We start from the raw sequence: 24,165 nt of genomic DNA on the forward strand, positions 1-24,165 counted from the left end.
ATCATCAGTTACTTCAGGGCGACAGTTCTCAACCTTGCTTGTCCTCAGTCTCCCACGTCATAGATGGCAGACGTTCACGTTCATGTCACAAGGTTGGCAGATCTCCTGTCCTGGGGCTCTTGGGAGAAAGAATGAGCTTCCATGGCTCAAGTCCCTGACACTGAGCACATGTTAGGAAGAGGTGCTGTGTGGCTCACCCTGGTCTGGAAAAGAAAGCCCTGGAATCTTCTGTTAACATGCTGGTGTGTTAACATATTTGCAAGTATCAGGAGAGAGAATATAGGGCTTCCTCAAAAGAGCACCCCAGCTGGTCAGACTGTCTTTAAAAAGACAGATGTTTCAGGGCCTGTTGGCTCTGAAATTTGCTTCAAAAATAAGAGGTCTGACTTCTCTGTTTCTTCAAAAAATTCTTCTTCTTCTTCAAATTGGGTAAACCACTTAACTGTGCCCCATCTGTTTATTTTGACAGTTGACTTGTCTCCTGAGACTTTTTTATAGCTCCACCGAGAGCTCCCTACTTACAAACTGAGCACAGGAGAAACATACTCCCTCCGAGGACCCTCCATGGGGGTGAGAGGCAGCCCAGCCTTCCCTGAGAAGACTGCCCTGAGGCTGTGGTCAGCCTTCTGTGTTTTCAACCTTCTCCCCCCATTTTACATGTATTGAGTTGAAAGTTAAGGTTGAATCCTCACTGCCTTCTTGTCAGTCTATCCATCCACCCATCTACCCATCCATCCATGCATCTATGAATCGATGAGTCCACCCATCCATTTACCCATCCATCCACCCATCATTTATCATTGATCTCTCTCTCGCGCGCACTTTCTCTCTCATTAGTCCCTCCCACAGCATCTCAGCAGCAACAGCCTAGAAAAGGTGGGGATTCTGTGAGCTGTCAGAGACAGGCACAATGACACCCAGATATGATGACAGGAGACAAAAATACCTGAAGTAGATGCAGCCCACTGAGTCATCAAATAAAGACAAATCCTCTTGGTCCCTTCTGTTTAAGAAAGCAGGGAAATGTATAAGACAGTTTAGAAAGATTTCCATCGAAAGTGGTAAGATAGAGACAGTTGTGATGCTTGAGGAATAAGTTTTAGTTTTCTGGAGAAGTCACCTGTGCAGACTTTTTATTTCCCAAACCTGCCTGATAATTCACAATAAAAGCTGGGAGATTTTACAAAGGAGGAGACTGAAATTCAAAGAGGTTAAACCGCTTCCATGAGGTCATACAGTTTAAGTGGCAGTGGTGAGATTTGAATCTATGTCTTTTTTATTTCAGATGTGATAATATGTAGATGCACAACCCAGGTGCCCCTTCAAGGATGGGAACAGTGGGACCCTCAGCTGTCAGCCTCAGCTACAGAGAGTTGCCTTAATTGAAGCCACATCCTGTCCGGGGAAGCCCACATCAGTGACTGAGTCGAGTCCAGGTCTGAAGGCCTGGCCATTTCAGCCCTATGTGGTCCACTCTGATGGCCAATATTTGCCTCAGATCTCCCTAGCAGGTTGGCTGATAATTTGTCAGGCCATGAGTCAGTCGCACTTCTTCTTCTGCCTTCTCTTCACGAGTGTTGATCCCTAATAAACGTCTACTCCAAACCCTGTCTCAGCAACCTCTTCCAGAGAACCCAATCTGGAATCACCAATACCAGGAGCGTCTGAGGAAGCCAACAACCAGATGGGGCCTTGGAGCTGGACAGCTTTCCTCCAGGCTGGAGATCAGTGATGGCGTGCAGAACACAGGCAGCCTCTGGCACAAGGTGGTGTCCGATTGTCCAAACTTGCATGGAGTAAACTGGGAAGGTGTTCTGGGGAGGGAGTGCACTAGCAGGAGTGATGTGTCAGGTAGTTGATGAGCATAACTGGATTGGATGGCTGTTGCTACTACAGACACATGAGAAACAGCCGAGGACAAGTAGCAGGCACTTGCTCCAGGAGTGAAAGCCAAGAGCCTCTCTGGCTGCAGATGGGGTTCTCGTCTCCTGTGGCAGGAGGGGCAGACCAAGCCCAGGACTCAGTGTGACCAGACTTCAAAGCACTTAAGCCCCCAACCACTACAGTCTGTCATACTACAGTCAGGGTACTGGTCAGGACCTTGACAATGAAATGGGGCCATCTGGGTTGTACCCCCAAAAATGTTTCCACTCTTGGGGAGATTATGAATAATGCAGCTGTGACCATTCATGTTTGAATACTCCCTGTTTTCAATTCTCTGGTACATACCCAGGCCCGGGATTGCTGGGTCATCTGGTAATTCTAATTAGCTTTTGAGACAGTATCAAACCATTTTCCATAACGGCTTTACCATTTCCCATTCCCACCAGCAATGTGTGAGTTTGGCAATATTTTCGCTTCCCCGTGGGGAACGACCCTCCCCTTTGGGCCCGTGTGGTTGAGGACACCGATCGCCTCCCGTCTCTGCCTCAGCGGTGTGCATCCGAGCCAGTCCAAGCAGCACAGGCCAGAGTGAGTGCTGCCGCAGTGCGCACGCGCCCCAACCCAGGCCAATGAGAGTCGACTCTGAATCTAGATCGGCCCCCAGCCTTTTGTTCCTTGGATCAATAAATCCACCACTCTTTTTAATTTATTAGGCCAGTTTGAATTGGGTTTCCTGTCACTTGTGACCAAGTAACCACTCTCTGTCAAGGTTTGCTTGTTTAAAATCTCAGTCTAGGAGATTTATCTCCTCTGTGTTTTACATTTATTGAGTGTCAATTCTACACTAGGCACATCTATAAGATGATGCTAGAATTGGGCTCACTCCGAGAGCCTAGACTGGGTCAGTGAATGGTCAGAGATGCAATCTTGCAGACAAAGGGGAACTTTCGGCTGCAGGTGTTATCATTCCATGACCTCAGAGCTGTGGCGAGAAGAAGCAGAGAACCTGGGTGAAGGCCCACCCACCACAATAAAAGTACCCCACCACCCCAGTGGAATGAAAGCCCTCTCCAGTAGGCCTCATGCCTGCACTGGCATCCCTTCCTTACTAATGCTTGATGAGGCTGCTGTCTGTCCAGCCTTACTCTCTCATAGGGCTAGTCTTCACTCGCCCCCATGGAGGGGCAGGACAAACTTCACCCAGAGGCTTGACCCAGCTCTGGCTACCAGGCTCTGGAAGGGCTCCCAGGACAGCTAGTCTCTGTTCTATACCTCCCTGACTAATCAGGAAAGGAAAACGGACCAAGGAGGGACTAGCAGTTGAGTGCTTGGATCTGGACTTCTATAGATCTAGGTTTGAAACCCAGCTCTACTGCTTGCTTGCTGTGACCTTAAACAAATCACTTAATTTCTCTGAGCCTTGGTTTCCTCATCCACAAAAAGGAAGTATTAACCATTATTACTTCTCAAGATTGATGTGAGGAGTGACAATGTTTTTAATGATGATGGTGGTTGGTGATTGCTCATACAATGGCTCATATAATGGTGATGGCAGTTGGTGCATGCTAACCATTGCAGCCTCTTTATGTACATTTTCCTGTTGTTGTTTTTTTCCCACACCAACCCTGTGAGTTAAGTATCATTAACCCTATTTTGCAGGTGAAGATTCTAAGGTGCCAAGTGGTCACAGCACGTACCTTGGGCTGCACAATTAGTTAAGGGGTGGAGCTGGAGTTCAGACCAGAACATTCAACCTGGGTCCACACTCTCACCACCATGCTACATTGGCTGTACTTCCTTTAATCCTCAGAACAGCCCTGAGGGTAGACACAATTATTAAGCCCATTTTACCAAAGAGACCCATTTTATCTCAGAGAATATGAATAATTCCCTGTAAGGCCACAGATCTGGAAAGCAACAAGGCTAGGGTTTGAACTCAGGGGTGTACTCTTCTCACTACTGACCCCTCATTGCCTCCCCAGGCCCACCTTTGTTCTAATAGTCAGGAGCAGGAGCACCAGTCTAGGGAGGGGCTCACACTGTGGTGCATTGGTGAGCTGACACAGGAGCACTAGACCTCTGTCATGCTTCCACCTCTAATGTCTTTTCATACAAATCATAGGCTACATGTCAATAATGCACTGTTAAATACTATTTAAAATGTATCCACTATGGAGGAGGGCCATGCTCCTTATGTCCCAGAGACCTGACTTGCCAGTCTCCTGGCCATCTGTGGCACCTCCCCAACACCATTGCAAGAGCCCTGGTCGCAGGGTCACCCACCGCTGGTGGGCCGGTACCACATCTGCACGCAGTCCTCCTCTCCTGGCCTGGCATGGATGCCATCATCTGGCTGGCTCCCAGCCCAGTAGCTGTAGTCATAGGATGAGCCATCAGTCCATTCAAACTGCCCTTCCTGGGGGGTTCATCCAGAGGCAAGGAGGAAGCCAAGGAGAGAAAGATGGAACATTTCAGCGAGTTCCCATTCAGGGACAACATTCTAAACTGCACATCTAACAGTGCAGAAGTCCTCACATTTAACCCGATGCGCTGCTATTATTGCCGCCATTGCTAGCTGCCATTTGTTGAGGGCGTATTATATAGCCTGCCAGGTGTTTTACTCATTTTACCCCCACCACCCTGCAAAGCAGGTATTATTGCCTCCATTTTATAGATGGGAAAACTGGGGCTCAGACTGGTCTACCCAAATTCACACAGTTAATACAGCGTTATTGCCAGGATTTGAGCCCAGCTCTATCTGACTCCAGTTCCCAAGACCCTAACTCCTTCCTTCCTTCCTCTCTTTCTCTTTTAATTACTACGCTTTAAAATAAATTTATGAGTGGTTGGAAGTCACCCTTCATCCCTTTGCTTTTTGTCCAAATAAGTACATATTTTTCTTGCCTGATATGAAATTACTCTGTCCAATTGCACAGAAAGTCCTGTTGGGAATTTGATTGGTGTTGCAATAAATGTGCCAATTGTGGAAAGAACTACATTTTTGCAATGTCCTGGAACAAAGGTCATTTCTTCATTTATTCAAGTGTTTAGAAAAGTCTCCCCAAAGCACTGATGATTATGGAGGCCACATCATTCAATGGGAATTAGCTTGCTGCTTCAGAGAGAGACTAAAGCTTGAGATTCTAGCTTCACCCATTTCCTGGCTCTGCAATCTAGACATGATGCTTAACCTCTCTGAGCCTCAGTTTCCATACCTAGAAAATGGAGTTAATATCTCACTCAGAGAGTTATTGTGAAGCTTGAAAGATTAAAGCATGCAAAAGACTTAGCTAGTGCCTGCCTGGGTACATGGTGTCTAGCCCTGAAAAAGAAAAAACAAAAACAAAAAACAAGCCCTGCCCTGGACAAATAGCTCAGTTGGTTAGAGTGCTGTCCTGATATGCCACGGTTGCTGGTTTGATCCCCAGTCAGAGTACATACAAGAATCAACAAATAAAGGCATAAACAAATGGAACAACAAATTGAATTTCTCTCTCTCAAATTAATAAATTTAAAAACATTTAAAAAACAAACTCTTTTGCTGTATTTATTATTATTATTTTAAAGATTTTATTTATGTATTTTTAGAGAGAGGGGAAGGGAAGGAAAGAGGGAAACATCAATGTGTGGTTGCCTCTCACATACCCCCAACTGGGGACTTGGCCCACAACCCAGGCATGTGCCGTGACTGGGAATCAAACTGGCGACCTCTCAGTTCACAAGGTGGCACTCACTTCACTGAGCCACACCAGCCAGGGCCATTTATTTAATGTATTTATTTATTTGTTATTATTACTACTACTAAGTCTTGTAATTCAAGTTCCTTAAACTCTAAAAAAGTGTATTCATAATCCAACTTTAAAGTTACTACTATAAATGGAAATTTTGGGTTTTTACTACAACTTTTATATGGGTTCTTACCACACAAGTTCTATTGATTAAAAAAACATATCTCTTCTGAGTCTGGCCTTTACTGTTACTTCGGCTACTTTGTAAGCACCTTGTACTATCCTGAAGGAGCTCTTACTGTATGCCAGGCTCAGCCCTTCACATACAGTAGCTCATTTACTTTTTATAATAAGGTGCTATTATTATCACCCCCATTCTATAGCTGAGGAAACTGAAGCTCAGAGAGGTAAAAAAAATGCCCAAAAGTCACCCACCAGCCAGTAAGTGGCAGACTAGGAGCTGTAACTGGAACCCTGTCGCTACAGTGCTCTGAGGCAGGGCTAGAGACACACATGCGAAGTGGAGACAGTATGCAGCTTGCCCAGGGAAAGTCTGGGGACAAAACCTCTGGGTGGAGTCTTCTGTGATATTGCCAGGTATGAGACCTGGCCCCAGCCATCCTCTTAGCTTTATTCCCCACCATTTCCCCACTTGCCCCTGCCCCACCATGCATCCCAGACACACTAGTCTTCGATGTCCTTGAAAGTGCCATGATCCCTCCCAGCTCAGGACCTTTGCCCATGCTGTTCCCTCTACCCATAATGGTCTTCTTCTGGCTGACTCCTACTCATCTATTAAACATTAGTCTAAATGTCTCTTCCCCAGGGAGGCTGTGGAACCATGGAGGTGCACAGCTTAGAGCTCCTTCAATAGGACCAGCAGCAGGGAGCAGAGCTGACTGGCAGCCTCAGCTCCCCAGCCTCTTTGGCTCTGCCACTGCCTTCCCAGAGAGACCAAGCTTCCTGCAGGCTATGCCCAGTTGCTTGCCAGTTACTCCACATGTCAGAGGTACGAGCGCTGGCCCATTCCTCTCGTGGGCATCCTTTGACTGGGCTGTTCCTGCCCAGTCTTTCCTTCCCCTCTCCTTTCACAGGTCTCAGACCCACATCACTGTCTGAAGACATTCCCTGCCTCCTTATGCCCCTCCTTTTTTTCTTCATAGATGTTTCCCCACAAAAATCTCTTGGAAATCTAATCATGTTTTTGTGTCTGTGTTTTGGAGAACCCTAGACAAACAGAGGCCTTCCTTGACCATATTATATGTTCCCATCATATCCTCTGTCACAATGTTTATTGAATTCTAACTGGGGTATCTTGGTGTATGAGTTCTCTCTGTCTGTTGAGCACAGAGCAGCAACCAGGTACATAAATTCCACATGAAATGTTGGTTAAATGAAAATGGAATCTTGGCTGGAGCTTCCAAGAGGGCCTGATGGCCATTGCTTCCTCACCTGTCTATGGTCATGAAGCCCTGTCCAGATGTCAGCTGGGATCCCAGGAACACAGCTGTTCACAAGGTCATACACAAAGACGTTCTCCTCCCAGCTGTGAAGGTAAGAAACACAGCAACATGTTACCTGTTGCCTCTGTTCACAGAAATCTGGAAGCAATCCCTGTTAACCTTCCTGGACCAAAGTACATAGAGGATATGATGCAACTGTACTATTTTCTCCTTTTTCTTTCTTAATTAGGTGACCAGATGTGGCTGTCATCTCATGGGCACATCTGGATTTGATCCATGCCAGCTGAGAGCAGGACTCAGTAATATTATTCACCCTAAAGATTTAAATCCACCTCAAAGACACTAGCAAACAAGGTGGGTTATATAAGGGATACCATAAAGAGACAAAAAAATAAAGAAGTGGTGTGATTTCTGGGGACAAAGTGTTGTTCAGTCCAACAGGTGTTTGACGTTGGGCCTACCCAGCAGTGTGAGCACTGGCATCCTCAAATGTCCCTCTCACACACCGTTCAGTGTCTCCTATAGCAACCACTGGACACACATGCAGGCAGTCACCTGTGGGGTGGCCACCCGGTCAGGTTGGCACCATCACCACCTCTGTTCAACAGCTCCCGCTTGGGAAACAATTTCACTATTTTATTGCATTTTCCCCATATCTGGTCAAAATAACTAGAAGAGAGAAAGGCCCAAGGTGTTATTGCAGGTAATTAGGAGCAGAGATTAAATGAACTTAATTCAATTGTTGCTTGAAACAAGGATGAAATTAGGTAAGATGAAAGTATAGAACCTCGAACTTCAATCAGATGCTCCACGGGCATAAGCTGATTGTGTGCTTAATTATGAAAGAAAGGGCAAAATTTAAAAGCATGAAGAAAACACCAGAAATATAAAATTGAATTGTGTCTCAAAGACAAGATGCAATTGGGAATTTTATAGTAGTGTCCAATTTTATGGGAACAAAACCTTACTGATAACAAATTATTGTTCAAATTCAACTCTTGTTCATGTTTTTGGGAAAGTATTCTATGCCAAGTGGAAGACAACCTGTAAAAGAGAGGAAAGGGGGAGAAAGTAGAAGAGAGGAAGAGAGGGGCATTAGGAGTTGGGAAGAGTGGAAGAAATTAAGTTGAGGCAGAAAGAACAGGAGTTGGCCAGATATTGCTGGAAAAACCCTGAATTTGCCTAAAATCTTGCTGATGCTCAGTGAACCAAGGTTTAGTTCCCACATGCCAGGAGCCAGGCTGAGCTGTCCTTCCCTAGGGCTGGCTAAAGGAAAATCTTCAGTTGGAGTTACTTTTAAATTTACTCTTTATTGCATGTGTCCCTTTCCTCCATAGGCTGGGGATTTTTGAGAACTTATTTTACCCACCGCCGTATGTGCTAGTCCTGGTCTGCACTCTCTGTTGCAGGGGATTTGACCCTTGAAGGCCACCTTTCCCTGTCATGTCAGCTGCCCTCCAAGGAAAGGGGGCACGGAGGGAGGAGCAGGAGCGGAGGGAGACAGAGAGAGAGAGAGAGAAAGAGAAGTCAGGGTGTTTCTTTCCCTCTCTGCCTAGGGAGTCACTGGCTGGTGCTGCCTCACCTCAGTGGCTCCAGCGTCCACTGGACTGGCCTGCCCTTTGGCAAAGGCAGAAATGGCTTTCCTGTTGTCGTGAATCTCTAGGTTGCCTCACTCTCATCTCTTCGAGTTCTCAGAGTCCATCACTTACGTATGGATTAAATTCTCTCTGTTTTAGGAATCTGTAGTGGTTCCTGTTTTCTGGGTCTTACCCTGTATCCCCACCATGTTCTGCAGCACCACCGAGAATTCAGTGGGCGCTCAATGTATCTGTTGGATGAATAGATGGGAAGAATCCTTTGAAAGCTAGAAGAGTGGGCCCATCTTGTTTTTAACAAAGTGCAGTCACTCTAAAGCATAAAGAATCAACTGTCTTTCTAACTTCAGTCTCTGAGATTCTTGAAAAATAGAGGCAAGATTGTGAGTTTGTAGTGTGGGTACCAATGGGACATACCACACCTGGCTTTGAGGAACCCACAGATCAGCAAGGACGTCAGAGGTGAAACAGGTCATTGAACTGCAATGAAAGTGCTCTGGGAGAGGAGGGTGATGAGAGCAATTAGGCTGTCACAGACACAGGGGGCACTTTGGGGAAGAGATGTTGTCAGAGCTGTGTCTTGAAGGTTGAGGAGGTATCTACAATACCTGGAGAAGATATGGACGGGAACTCCCAGTAGAGGGAACAGAATGTGCAAAGGTATGGAGGCATTAAAGGGCTGGACCAGACTGGAGAACTCGGAGATGGTCCGTGTGGTTGGGGCTTAGGAGACAGAGGACCCCAAAGGATGCCTTGATGGGTTGGCTATGGAATTCGACTGCTCAGGCTCACAGCCGAGCTTCATCACTTTATAGCTGTGTAACTTTGAGGAGGTACTTGCCTTTTTGGAGCCTCAGATTCCATATCTGTAAAATTGAGACACCTACCTAATTTGGTTTGAGGGAGGTTAATACAATGCAGTATCTAAACACTTAGCAAATAAACATCAGCTATTATTCTTTATATTATATTCTTTGTATGTATATCATGTGAGTTGCAGCATAGGGCCAACCCCCTGTGATAAAGAGCGGGGCGCAGCACAGATCGACACTTACAAAGGTGGACCTTCCAGCACACTTTTTGTTCCTCTTACTAAATGCTTTGCCTTCTATTGCCGAGGATGGTTTCAATGAGAAATTGGGCTGGATAATCAATGAGACATTGGGCTGGATAAAAGTTAGTTTCAATTACTAAAGAGAAATGCCATTCTCCAATCCCCCTTCCAAAGGGGCTGCTTTGTTGGACTGTGGAGGGCCCAGGAGCCCACTCACCTGTGGATGGAGGCCAGTTTGGCGGACTTCCAGCCAATGGAGAATGCAGAACAGTAGAAGTCAGCCTCGGCCCAGGTCTTATTGAGAGGGAAAAATCGATAGCAGTGGCCTTTGAACTCCGTCCAGAACAGTGGGCACTGGGAAGCCTGGGGCAGCTCTGGCATGGCTGGGGGCAGAGAGGAAGCAGACTGGTAGGGAGGCTGGCAGTGCACTCACTGTTTCTACAGCTGATGGCATATTTTCATGAATGAAAGTAAAACGTGTTCCATTATGATTAATGCAATTCTACCCTTGAGGTCCAAGAAACATATGCATGTCAACAGTTTATAAAATAAAGTAATATATGCTGATTATAGAACACTTGGAAAATGTCACTACTTTGGTATATTTTTGTTCATGTCATGCTTGAATGCAGTAATTTTTAAAAAATAGAATTGTGATTACATGGTATTATTCACACCTGTCAGCATTCTGATTTCTGAAAATTAGAGTAGAAGCATTCCTCCATGTCATTGTAAGTTTTAGTAAACATTGTTTTAAATAGCTCTTGAATAGTCCACTGAGTGGCCCCTCTAGAGTTTATTTAATCATCCCCCTGTTTGTGGGTAATTAGATTGTTTCCCTTTTTAAAAAACAATTACACATTATGCTGAGATGAACAGCCTTGTGCACAAAGCCTTTTCAGCATTTCTCATGATTTTCTGAGGAGAGATTTTTAAGGTTTGATACAATTTGCTAAATTGCCTCCTAAAAGCACTTTATACTGAGAGTGCCCGTCTCACCCTGCCCTTGCAGCACGAGTGCTACCACTTTAATGGCAATCTTTGCAAACTTTACAAGCAAAAAGTGGTATCTTGTTTCCATTTGCAAGTCTGGGCTCTCTGGCAAGGGTGGACATTTTCCCCATGTGTTTATGGACAAATTACGGCCATTGAGCTACTGGATTTGTTCTTAATTCTGAAAAGGCATAAATGAAAAACCCACATTCGAGACAACAACTTCTCCCAAGCTGTAGTCCCTCTGGAAACCCCTTAGGAGACTTTATACACACACACACACACACACACACACACACACGTATATGTATGTGGTATATATATGGTTTATATACATATGGTTTAAATATGTATATGATATATATATGGTATATACATATGTATATATGTACATATACATATGTGCCATCCCAATGACTGGCTCGGGGGAGGAAGGTATGCTGAGAACTGTCCTTGGACTAGGTTGAGTGGCTAACCTGTGAGGACTGGCAGAGGCCAGTGATGATGTTTGTTAGACTAAGGTCAGGAGGCCTGAGTCTCAGCCACCAGCTCTGCACCTGATGTGCTGTGCGATGCTGGTACATCTCTTCCCTTCTCATCCGTCAAACTGGTTGATCTTCGGGGTACCTTCTGCTCAGGGATGTGGAACCTTTGCCTTTGAAACCTCCATAAGAACTGGCTGAGCAAGAGTAAAAAGGTAGAAGACAATATTTTTGAGCATTTATGATCATATTAGGGAAACTGGCTTAGACAAGTTGACTTGCCCAAGGTTATCCTGCTTGTAAGTGGCAGAGTAGGGATTGGAATCCAAGTCTTTGATCTTAAAGTCCACATGATGTTTCATCACAGGGAAGTCAACAGGGCTGAGAATGGTTCATCGTCTTTTAGCACCCACTTCATAAGTTTGCTCAGCCAACTAATTGGGCCAAATGAATCTGGCCCAATGGATTTGGTGCAGCGGCATATATGGATTGCTCTGTAATAGTGTGAGTATTAATGAGTAGCTCAGGGCTCCATAATCGAGGTTGATGTACTTCAGGAGTCCAATGAATCCTCTGAAATTAAATGCAAAGTTGAAGGGGTGTGTGTGTGTGTGTGTGTGTGTGTGTGTGTGTGCGCGCGCGCCTCTGTGCATCTCCTGAAGAATGGGACAGTTGCATTAATCAGTAGAGCCATGCTTTGCAGGCAGGTTCAAGCCATGCTTCCTGTCAGAGCCACTGGGCTTTTCCATTTGACCAGGACCAGCCCTTTCTCCACCCAGGCAGCTGGGCAGTCCTGGTTTTTCCCACCCCTCCTAGCTGGTCCCAGCCAACTGTCTTTCAATGAGCACCATTTTCTAAACAGATTCACAGTTGGCTCCTTTAATTCTCCCCTATGTGGCAAAGGGAGAGAGCTGTGCATGAGGAGTGCAGTGGGCTCAGTATCCTCGGCCCGTCCCTGTCCCTCGGAGCTTGGTCTCCTTTCTCTGCTCAGACCATTGGTCTAGGAGGATGTTGCCATGATGCCTGCATGCGGTGTTGGCCAAGAGGGCTGAAGGACCCCCTGGGACAGTGGGTGTTACGGAGCTAGCTCTTTGTGGGGACTTTCAGGAACTGCCTTCTACACAGACTCAGCTACCTTGGAGCAGTTTGCCCCTTACCACGAATGAGAAGCAGCAAACTGTTTTTATCTTCTTTCCAACCTATCACTTGTAACCAAGGACACTCATTGATTTGTCTAGGAGTTGGCTAGACTAACTGGCAGAGTACGGTGTTTCTGGTGCTAAACCATTTTCCCCACTCCCACCCACTGTAACTATTTCTATTAGAAGTGGGAGTAGTGTGGTCAAACCATCCCAGGTTCCCCAGGATGGTCCCAGTTTTAAAACTGAAAATCCCACATCTCAGGCCTCCTCAGTTGGTCACCCTGGAGCAGTGGTTTAGGGGCAGTTTTGACCCCCAGGGACATTAGACAATGCCTACAGACATTTTTGGTCCTTGAAAATAGAGATATGCTATAGACATTCAATTGGTAGAGGCCAGGGATGCTGCAAAACATCCTACAAGGAATGGGACAGCCCCTCACCCAAAAAGAGTTTCCAACCCCAAATGTCAATAGAAACCCTGCCTTTGGTAGAAGACAGAACCCTCAAAATATAAAATAACCTCACAGTGCCCAACACAAAACATCACAGCATCTAGCCCTGGCTGGCGTAGCTCAGTGGATTGAGCGCGGGCTGCGAACCAAAATGTCGCAGGTTCGATTCCCAGTCAGGGTACATGCCTGGGTTGCAGGCCAGAACCCCCAGCAACCACACATTGATGTTTCTCTTTCTCTATCTCCCTCCCCTCCCTCTCTAAAAATAAATAAATAAAATCTTTTTAAAAAACCGTCATAGCAGATATCCACATTTCTCCGTTTATCTGTATTTTCTTTAACAATAATTAAGCCACAGGCCTCACAACTGATTAAAAGCAGGGTTTGGGTTAGTTCTCTAATTTCAGGGTTAAGCATATTACTACTATAAACCCATGGCTGCTTAAAAGCCCTGGGACATTGCTAGGACACTGTACTTAAATTTGATGGTACAGACCTCACCAAAGAAGGCTGAAGAAGGGAGGTCTTGCTTTTTCCTCCCTGAGCTTGGGGTGAAGTGGATTTCCTTGTCTCCCTCTGGCAATGTGGGAGGGCTTTTTTCGTTTTTGTTTTTGTTTTCCTTCTGGAGTCCCTTTTCCATGAGATGAGACATAGTGGGTCCTTCTCTATGAGAGGGCCCCCGTCTCAATTCCTGGTTCCTTTCACATATGAATGTGAATTCTTCTTCAGGGCTGGTTCCCCACCCCTAATCAGGTAAACGTCTGTTGTAACCATCACTCTCCCCAATGCCTGGCACATACTAGGTACACAAAAACTAGTTTTGAATGACTAAATATGTGCTAAGAAATCACACAGTTTCTTTGGGGCTACTGCCCCCTTTTGGGGACAGTGGTGAGAAGGGTGTGTGCACCATCCCTGTGTCCTGACTCTAGGATGGCAGCCTGGACTGTTCTCACTGAGCACTGAAGGCTGCTTGATGACCCTGGTTGTTCAGGTTATTTAGTGTGATAATAACTGGGAAGGGCAGAATCAGCATCACCAGGGAGCTCATTAGCGATGTCGAATCTCATCGTCCTTGTCCCAAATACCCCAGAGTCAGAATCTGCATATTTACAAGACTCCCAAGGTTTCAGGTGCGGGGAAATTGTGGGAGCACTGGTCTACAGTGTGCCAGACCAATAGATAGAACCTGGAGGATCAACGCTCATCCACTCACTCCCTGAGTCAGACTGGTCCAGGAAGACTTAATGATTATTTAAATTATTAGGGGAACTGGGAAGGAAGGGAGGGGAGGATCTTAGCTCCTAGAAAAAGCTCTGAGGCTTCTCCAGGGCCCTAAAGCCTGACCGCTACTTTAAAAGCAAGTCCCCCATGGGGAAAATGATCTCCCTGAAGTTTGGCCCCACGTTGCTATTTACATCCCCTCCTCCTCACCCCTGACCCCTTTGATTTTTCTGCACTAAGCAAATCATAGGTATGGATGCCTGGGGTGAAACATACCAGAAAATGGGGCTGTGACAGGTCACTGCTCAATTACTCCCCCGTTCCACCTGAGCAGGCAAAGGCCTTTAATTGGGAGGTTCCGGGAGGACAAAAGGAGCCTCCCACTCACACTGGGATGGTAATGAGTTCCCCGCTGCCCGGTACACCCTGCCCCCCACAACCCACTTTCCCTCTGGGATTTTAGAAACTGGAAGTAGAGGGATCCCAGGAACACCTTTCATCAACCTAACCCCGAAGTAGCCTTTGCTAATCTCTCCTTCCTTGTGAAGGCGTTTCTATAGTTGTATAGCTTGACAGGTAGTAATGGCAACAGAATAACCAGGGCCGACCCTACTGGGCTTTCACTTGAAGTAGGTGTTGTCAAGTGCTTGGTACTCATCAGTTTATTCAGTATTCACACATCCTATGATGTAGGTCACCCTGAGTTTACAGACAGAGAAACCATAAGCACAGAGAGGCTGAGTAACATGCCCAAGATCACACAGCTCCTAAGTGGCAGAACTAAGTTATGAAGCCAAGTTATGATGTCTCAGTGTTGATTGGCTAGACCTTTTTCATTTCTTTATTCATTCACCAAGTCCTATGTGTGCACTTATGTGGTCTCAGGCAGTGGGCTGCATACTGGAGATACTATGTGGCGAACCACACAGAGGTGGCTTCTAACCTCATGGCTATAGACACTGACATTAAGAAAAAGAAGCACAGATGTAAAGATGTCACTAATATGTAATTTGTGGATGTATTGCATGTAGGCAAAAACTTGAGGGAGAAGCCCCCAAGTTATTTTGGAAGCTAGTTATTTGTTTGCCCCTTTTCTCTTCTTAGCTGAACTGGTGGTTGCCCTGCACCTGTCTTCAAGGAGCTCACAGGTGATTATAATGGCACCAGAGTCCCCTTCCCAGACGGAGGAAATACAGGGTGTTGTCACAGGACTACCTATGAGTGACACATGACCCCCATCTGGAGATCAGGGAGGCTTCCTGGAGGGGGGATGTCTCAACTGGGACCTGAAGAATCAGAGAATGAGTGTTCCAGGTAGCAGAGCAGTATGTGCAAAGGCCCAAAGGTATATGAGAGAATAAAGCATGTGGAGAATTGCAAATAAGATTCCAAGGGGTGGAGGGAGGGTGGGTGGGGTTAGGGGTGGGGGCAGGCAAAGAAGAGGCCCAGGAGGTGACAAAGACAAGGTAGGGAAAAGGAATGTACAAAGGAGCTTGTTGCTCTGGAAACCAGGCTGCCAAACTACAAGGTCTTTTACTTCAATTAACAGCACCAAAGGCCCCCAGCTTCTCCGGGCTGGGATGGGAGTCAAAGCCTTTGGAATCACTGAGCTTATTAAGGAAAGAACATACCAGTAGAGTTCAAGGCTCATTTTCTCTCTCTCCCTCTCACTCTGTCTTTCTCTCTTTAAAAGAATAAATTGTCACCTTCCCACTCAAACTGGCTGCTCGCTGGGCTGGCCCCAGTCCAGCCACCCACAAACTCTCTACCCTGCTGCCTCCTGCCCAGATCAGCCTTGGGAGCCAGCCAGGAGAGGAGGAGGAGGAGGAGGGGGCTCTGGGAGTCACATTTGTGTGGGTCTCCCCACCCCCACACTACTGGACCCCAGATGTTCCAGAGGGTCAAGGGAAAGTGTCTCCCAGTGTCCAGGGTGGTGGCCACTAGGAGAGTGCAGTCACTTTCATCACCTTTGGTTCCTGTTGCCTCCCTGGTCCAGATGTCCCACTGACAACCCATCCTCTTTCCCAGTGAGCCCTGGATCTGATGAGCAGAACTGGTGGTCCTGTTATGGTAGGTGGCTAAGTACTAATAAAGGAAGGGAGCAAAGGTAATCAAACAGTAGGAAGCCTAATCAACTGGGGAGCTGAAATGGACACAGCCTGCTTCACTAGGAAGTTGCAGCATGCATGGGCTTCCCAGGGGACTGCTGCATTGGGACTAGCCCCAAAGCAGGCATGAAGGGGGAGTAAAAACAGCAAGGAAATTCCACTGCTGGGCACACACACAGTAGGGGTCAAAATGGTGACCATAAGGGCAGGTCAGTCAAGTCTGCAAAAAGGATCAATTGGACTGGATAAGGGACACAGAATCCCTGAAGATCTAGGAAATTGAGTGGTTAGAGGGAGGACCCTAAACCAGCCCGCAAAAGATTGGGAAGTTGATTGGTTAGTTTGCAAGGGTGCCTGGTCCTTCCCACGCCTAAGATAATATAATCAGCCTAACAGAGGGGCTCTCTCTCTCTCTCTCTCTCTCTCCCCCCCCCGCCCCCACCTCAAGTGAACTTGCCCCATTCATTTGTGTGTTCTCTCTCCATAGCTGCCATATGGGCCTAGCAGCTGTGGCCTAGCCTCGGGGACTCCAAGTGTGGGCCTGGGCACAGGTCCAGCCACCAGCCACCTAAAGCACAGACAGGAGCAGGCTAAGCTAGCGGATGGGGACAAATGCTGAACTGGACTGGGCTTTAACATGGACTGAACTGATGGCACAGAATCTCTGGACACTGGCCCTGTTCCTGGGCCTGATGAAGACAAGGCTGGACTTTTTCCACAGTGGCTTGGCTGAAGATGGGACATCAGGAGCCTGGAAGCAGCATTTATTTCAACCCAAATAAACCTTACCACTAAACCTCGTTCTCCCCTGTGGACCCTGGAAATGCTTTTCTTGCAACACTGCAAGGACTCCATTTCTGCAGTAGCTGTCCCATAGCTCTGGTGCCTGAGCTCTGCTTTTCCTTCTCTAGGTTGCTTTTGTAACCACATGATACAGGGGAAATGGCACCATATAATTCCTTATATTGCTAATAATGGTGTTTTAAGTAAATTTATGGTTTTGTGTTGGGCCGCATTCACAGCCATCCTGGGCCCCATGAGGCCTGCAGGCTGAAGGTTGGACACCCCAGAATCTGCTCAACCTCCAGCTGGGCTTTCTGCTGCTGGGCTGGGAGCCTGGGGAGCAGTAGAACTACCACTTGGATGGATGATGACCTTGACTGGGTCATTTGGTCTCAGTTTCCACAGTTGTAATATTAAAGGTTTGGGCTGCCCTGGATGGTGTAGCTCGGTGGATTGAGCACAGGCCTGCAAACCAAAGGTTTGATTCCCAGTCAGGGCACATGCCTGGGTTGCAGGCCAGGTCCCCAGTAGGGGGCATGCAAGAGGCAACCACACATTGAAGTTTTTCTCTCTCCTCTACCCTCGCTCTAAAAATAAATAAATAAATCTTTAAAAAATAAGAAGAAGAAGTTTGGGCTGAACAGATTTCCAGGATTCTTTTTTCCAACTTTTTCCAACTGCAGCTCTGAGATCTCTAAGTTTGCTAGGTTAGAAGTGATCTCAGCCCTACTTGAAAGGCGGGGGAGGTGAGGCCTACGGATAGATGTCTGAAGTTCCTTTCTTGGAGGCTTTATGTTACAACAGAAAACTGTTGTCTGGCCAGTGTTATCACAACACCACCAATCACAGTGGCAGAAGTGATCATAGTACTAGCTCTCATTTTTCAAGAGCTTAGCACGTGTTAAGTACTTTACTTGCATGATTTCATTGAAGGTCCCCAAAATGTTTGGTAGGAAACATTATTATCCCCATTTAATGGGGATACTTATTAAGGGGGGGCACTTGAAGCTCAGGACATCCCATGGGTACAAGCTAGTGTGAGAGAGAAGACTCCTAGCTGCTCCCATTCTCAAACTCAGCTCCAGCCCTTCCCACACATGCTGGGCAGAAAGGCAAGACCTCGGAATATACAAGGCAGCCTTCAAGGATATTTTGTCCAACTTCTCTCCTACTTGCCCATTTGCACAGGTGAGGAAACTGAGCCACAAGAGCAAGAATGCAAAAACACTGTTATGGGCTGAATGTCCATGTTGCTCCTAATTCATATGTGGAAGCATTCACCCCTGCCACAATGTAATGGCATGTGGAGGTAGGGTCTTTGAAAGGTGTGTAGGGTTAGATGACTAGCTGGACCTGACTAATGCAGACACTCACAGTTTTTGACAGAACCTAGGCCCCTGAAGCTTGCCCAAATGAACTGAAACCACACCCCACCCCTCACCACTAGGGCTGCCAAATTAGGGGGAAAAGTATGCCTAGTTAAATTTGAATTGCAGATAAACAACAAATAATTTTTAGCATAAATAGATCCCATGCAATACTTGAGACATACTTATACTAAAAAATGATTTATTATTTACCTGAAATTCAAATTTACCAGGACATCAGTGTTTTTTCTGGCAATCCTATCATCTTACTGTTTAAATTATGCCTATTTCATAACAGCCCAATAATGCGGCTTTATGGGTGTTTACTTTAATGGGGATAACAATAGTCTTTCTGCCATAGAGTTATTGTAAGGATTAAATAAATCCATTTATGGAAAATGTTTAAAACAGCACTGGAACATGATATGGGCTATATAAATCATAATTGTTGTTATTGATATTATTATATCTTTTTTAAACTATGTTTGGAAAGAACCCTCCTGGTGGAGATGACAACCAAGAGCCTCAGCAATGAGGAGACTGCAGGATTCAGGACTCTTCCTACCCAGACAGGGGTCCCCGAGTCAGCAACCCTGCCTCCCCATTGCAAAGAGGAAGAAATCGAGCCCATCTGAAGCCCTGTGTCCTCTAAATCCCTTCCTCAAAGAGGAAGAGAACAGACTTGGGGGGCCATATGCCAGAGAATGGTGGGTCCCAGTTCTTAGGAATGCTTCATAAAATTTGCAGAGCTGAGCATTGCTGGGCCAGGCTCCAGGGACATGCTTGAGGGACAAGGGATGACTATGTCCTCCTCCATGCCCAGCCCCTGGTGGCACAGCGGCAGCCCTGAAAGCTCCTGGGAACAGCAGTCACAGCCCAGGTAGGGGTGGGGAGCCCAGACGCCAGATTCCTAACAAATTACCATTTTCAGATCTTCCTATGTTGCTGGCACTGCACTGTGTGCTTTCCCCACCTTATCATCCTTCTGGCACAGTAGCCCCGGAGGGTGTCATTGTGCACCGTGTTCCAAAGTAAGCTGAGGCTCAGCAAGGTTAGGAAACTTACACCACTGAGCTTTAAGATGCGGAGCCAGGATTTAAAATCAGGACTCTTTGGGTCAAGGATAATGCCCATGAGCTGGAGGGAGGGGAGCTGGAGGGCTGTCAGGAGGCTGAGCCCTGGCCCCAACATTCCTCAGGTCAGGCAGGCCTACATGCAGTCCAGGCAGCCGGACTTTCTGATAGAATGAATCTCAAGTACCTATGGGTGTCCTCCTCTCCACCTGCTCCCGGCCTTGGCCCCTGTGCTTTCCTGGGCTGATACTGATGTCTGCTTGTGGAAAGGCCTGTGCAGAGAGGAGGGTCATGGTGGCCAAGGCCCACAGCTCCCACCTCTGCATCCTGGGCCCCAAGAAGTCCACCTCTTGGCCTGAGTGAAAGACCTTTGGTCTGGGTCCGACTGGCTCTCCTGGGTGCAGGCGGGGACTGCAAGGAGCTCAGGAGCAACTGGGTAGACCCCAGTCTCCTCCTCCTGCCCTCCCTTCTCTCTGCACCACTGGAGACAACTCAGAATGACAGCCTGAGAGTTGTTCTGGGCCAGCCTCCTCAGGAAAGCCAAGAGAAATAGCAGTCCTGCTTCTGAGCCACCTTGTAGCCTTGGGTGTGCACCCACTTCTGAGACTCAGTTTCCTCTTCTGTAAGATGAGGTAATAACAGAGCTCACATCTCAGCCTGCTACAGGAGATAAAGCATCTCTGCCTTTCAGAGAAAATATAATCCAGTAGGTAAAAATAAAAGAGACCTCCGCATTCCATACCATAGAATGCGGAGGTCTCTTTGACTAAAGCCAGCTCACCCATGGATGTGAATTGTTTGGTCCATGTCATGTTTTAAAATTTTTTAAAAAAATGTCAGGGTATAAAATCAAGAGATTTTAGGGATAAGTCCAGATTTCTGCCTTCTGTTGAAAATCTGAAGATCAGATACGGCTTAGCCCTCATCTGTACTGAGCCATGGAAACAGCTGTGCAGAGGTGGGAAAGGGCGCCCCCTTCAGGCGGGGCCTGTGGACCTTGGCTCAGCTGGACCCCGCCCTACTGGCCTGGCCCCAGAGCATTGCAGAGCCTGCTGAGGAGGAAGCTCAGAGGAAGGGCAGGTGGGTTGGTCCCCTTTGGAGTCTCTCGGAGGTTAAAGAAGGCTCGGATAGATGGTTCTTGACACAGAATAAATGTCAACAAAGAGAAGCAAACGCTATCATTAATAGTTTTAGTGTGTAGTTTGCTCAGACTTATACATCTTTAAATCCACTGGTGTTTCATTGGGATCTCATTGCACAAATGGAGAATTCAAATAGCTTTTAGCTATTTGAATAGTGTTTCCCTCACCCTGGCTGGTGTGGTTCAGTGGGTAGGAGCATCCTCCTGTACACAAAAAGGTCTTAGGTTTGCCTGGGTGTGGGTTCGGTCCCTCGTTGGTGTGTCTGTGAGAGGCAATGGATCGATGTTTCTCTTTCTCTTCCTTTCTCTCTAGAACACACACATACACACACATACACAACATTAATCATTTAACACATATTTTAATGTCAGGTTTATATAAAGCATTGCCTTAAATTAAAAAAAAAAAAAGACCAGTCTTTCCCTGAGTTCATGTGTCCTCAGACAAGTCCTTTTGGCTCTCCGAGCCTCAGTTTCCTCCTTTATAAAATAGAGCACAGTAACTATACCAACCTCACAAAGAGTAAATAAAATAATCTGTTTATAATACTTAGTATAGATGCTGGTGATTAGCGGATGTTCAATAAATGATAGCAGCTTTTGCTACAATTATCACTGATCCAGTGCAAGCCTTTTTCTGGCACCCCCTCGCACTGCCCACCCTGCACTGCCCCTTTCTTTTCCTGAAATGCACAGCCAGGTGCCTCGACACTTTGCAGTGGGCATGCCCAGGGAGGACCTGAACATAGCCCAGCCACTCCTTTTCTCCCTGGAATACTCGCTGGTGTGCCTGCAAGAAATAATGTGACCTCTGCCCGTGCAGGGTGCATTGTCCTGCTGGCGCTGCGGCTGGAAGCTGGCCTGCCCAGGTCTGACTTGAGCCATCAGCACCGCCCAGGGCCTGTTTCAGCGGGCAGCACGCCTCGTGTCACCAGTTGCCTCAAAACTTCACGCTGGTGCACATTTATTATTTATAAACAATAAACGTTGATTCTGTAAATGATGTGCGTGTGTTATCTACTGTACTAATATATCACGTCCGTTATAAAACCCCAAATTGACATTTTTAAAAGTTGGTATGTGATACAAATAGAGAAGAAAGTTTGGACAGTTCCTCCTCACTCCGCATCAGCAGCTGTGCTCTACTTTGGGGGTCCTGCCGTCATGGAACTCACTCTCTGAGTGGGAACAAACTGGCGGGGAGAAGGGTAGTCAGACACAGGCCACTGCAAGTCCTTTTGAAACATGAAGAATCCTTTGATCTGGCAAATAAACCCCCTAAATGATCCATGTTGGTGTGTGATGGCTGAAGGCTTGGTGACTGGGTTCCTGCCCCCTCTCTGGATGCAAACACACAGCATTTGTTACAACCCCAGGTGCTTGCAGACCGGCAGTGTCAGCATCAACCGAGAGTAGGTTAAACATGCAGGCTCTCAGGTCCCAGACCAGACCTGCCGTCAGAATCTGCTATGTAACTAGGTCCCAGGGGGGCCAGAGGTACATTAACATTTATGAAGCATTGCTCTAGACAGGAGTAGGCAAGGCAAGCTTTTAAAATAAATTCTATTTTTTAATCCTCACCGAAGGATATTTTTAAAAAGATTTTATTTATTTCTTTTCAGAGAGGGGAAGGGAGGGAGAAAGAGAGGGAGAGAAACATCAATGTGTGGTTGCCTCTCACATGCCCCTGACCAGGGACCTGGCCTGCAACCCAGGCATGTGCCCTGACTGGGAATTAAACCGGTGACCCTTCGGTTTGCAGACTGGAGCTCAATCCACTGAGCCACTCCAGCCAGAGCCCAAGGATATTTTTTTATTATGAATTTTAAAAACAGAGGAAGGTGGGGAAGAGAGAGACAGATAGACAGACATCAATGTAAGAGAGAAATATCGATTGGTTGCCTCCTGTATGCTTCCCGATCAGGGATCAAACCCACAACCTAGGTATGTGCTCTGACCGGGAATCAAATCCACAGTTTTGGGAGAAAACTGTATTTGAACAATGATTAAAATAAAATTTTAAAAAATCTACAGTTTTTTGGTGTATAGGATGATGCTCCAACCAACCAATCCACCTGGCCAGAGCTAAATTTTATTTTTAATAAAATTGTATATATTTAAGGTGTACAACAGCATTTAATATACATATATATATAATGAAATGATACTACAGTCAAACCAATTAGCATGTCATCTCCTCATGTGGTTACCTTTCTTTTGTGATGGGAGCACCTGAAATCTACTGTTGGCAAACTGCCAGTATTCAGTGCAGTGTTAGTAACTACAGTCACCTGCTGTACATTAGGTGTCTTATTCTTCATTAGATAGCCTATTCATCACATATAACTGCAACTGAAACTTCTTGTGTAAAGAACCAGATAGTAAATACTGTAGGCTTTGCAAGCATTAGTCTCAGTCACAACTATTCAGCTTGGCCAGAGACCATAGGAATGGGCCTGGCTAAGTCCCAATAAAACTTGATTTATAAAAATAAGCAGAGGGTAGGATTTGGCCCATGAGCCATAATTTGCTGACCACTGCTTTAGAACTCAGATTTACTGGCCAGAAAGTAGACAATTTCTTCAGCATGTATTTTCTGGCTTCCTAAAGTTGTATGTGATGGCATTACCCGCCCTCCCCCTTCCACACACACACTGCACGAACACACACACACACACACACACACAACACACACACACTCACTCACTCATATCTGCACTGGGCTAATGGTGGCCTTGGGGTTCAGTGATGATCTGTTTCTTTCTATCTATCTATCTATCTCTCTATCTATCTATCTATCTATCTATCTATCTATCATCTCCTTTAATTTCCTAGCTTTTTAAAAACAATTTTTACTTACCAGTAAAACAAAGTCCCCTGCACCCTCACCACCATTATAAAAGGGACAAAAGAGGCTAGTTCATTCATGGCTTTCAATTCTGGCAGATCCGTGCTTAAATTCCAGACCTGCTGCTGTGTGACCACATACTGGTAATTTAATCCCTTTAAGCCTCAGTTTCTTTATCTGCAAAATGGGAACAAATCAATACTTTCCTCACACAAGTACTTAGAACAATCCCTGACACATGATGAAGGCTCGGATCAGTATGAAACCTTCAAAAATACTGCATAGGAAGGTGTGACACTGAGTAGCAAAACAACTTCCCAAAGGATAACTGGCCAACCTTTAGGCCACAGGTAGTAAACCCAAGGCCCAAGGGCCAAATCCGGCCCTTCACCTTGTTCTATCTGGCCTGGCACCTTCTTTCTACCCGACGGCAGTGCTGAGCTCTCGCTTAACTGTTAAGGAGTAGTTACATATATATAGTCCTAAAATTATATTTGGCCTTTGAAGGCAACCACGAGGCTGATGTGGCCCCTGGTGACAATGAGTTTGACACCCCTGCGTTAGGACAATGCCTTCCCGTCTTTTTTCTTAGGATACATTTTTAGTTTTTACACAATGGTGATCATTCCTGAGTTACTTCCAATAGTATTTTTGAACATGGAAATGAGCAGGTATCCCATTGGCCATGGAAGACAGTCCTCCCAGAAAGAAAAAGAATCTTTTCTCTGTGCCTTGCAGTGATTCCCAGCTGTCTGGGAGTGAAATATCCGTGCCCAAAAGAGCTATTCCTGGAGCCCTGGGACCCACCACATCTGAGCAGGGGTAGGC

At 46.3% G+C, this 24,165-nt stretch overlaps 1 protein-coding gene across 1 annotated transcript; it reads right to left on the bottom strand.

Moving 5' to 3' along the window:
- Nucleotides 1-2,786: 2,786 nt before the first annotated feature.
- On the bottom strand, nucleotides 2,787-19,674 carry CLEC19A (C-type lectin domain containing 19A). Its single transcript, XM_045819293.1, has 5 exons — nucleotides 19,575-19,674; nucleotides 9,942-10,107; nucleotides 7,065-7,158; nucleotides 4,168-4,300; nucleotides 2,787-2,866 (listed from the first exon to the last, which is right to left on the bottom strand). The coding sequence occupies exons 1-5, from the start codon at nucleotides 19,672-19,674 to the stop codon at nucleotides 2,787-2,789; spliced, it is 573 nt and encodes a 190-aa protein (XP_045675249.1).
- Between the last annotated feature and the right edge of the window lie 4,491 nt (nucleotides 19,675-24,165).

Source organism: Phyllostomus hastatus, unplaced genomic scaffold, assembly GCF_019186645.2.
Source record: "Phyllostomus hastatus isolate PE091 unplaced genomic scaffold, TTU_PhHast_1.1 phas_scaffold_385, whole genome shotgun sequence".
Taxonomy (NCBI): domain Eukaryota; kingdom Metazoa; phylum Chordata; class Mammalia; order Chiroptera; family Phyllostomidae; genus Phyllostomus; species Phyllostomus hastatus.

What these genes read in the sequence shown, in the direction of transcription:
- CLEC19A (XM_045819293.1), bottom strand. Translation starts at nt 19,674, where the DNA reads ATGCAGAGGTGGGAGCTGTGGGCCTTGGCCACCATGACCCTCCTCTCT. An exon ending in AAACTGGCCTCCATCCACAG is followed by an intron (nt 7,159 to 9,941) that starts GTGAGTGGGCTC and finishes TTACCTTCACAG; the next exon opens with CTGGGAGGAGAACGTCTTTG. An exon ending in GGCTTCATGACCATAGACAG is followed by an intron (nt 4,301 to 7,064) that starts GTGAGGAAGCAA and finishes TGAACCCCCCAG; the next exon opens with GAAGGGCAGTTTGAATGGAC.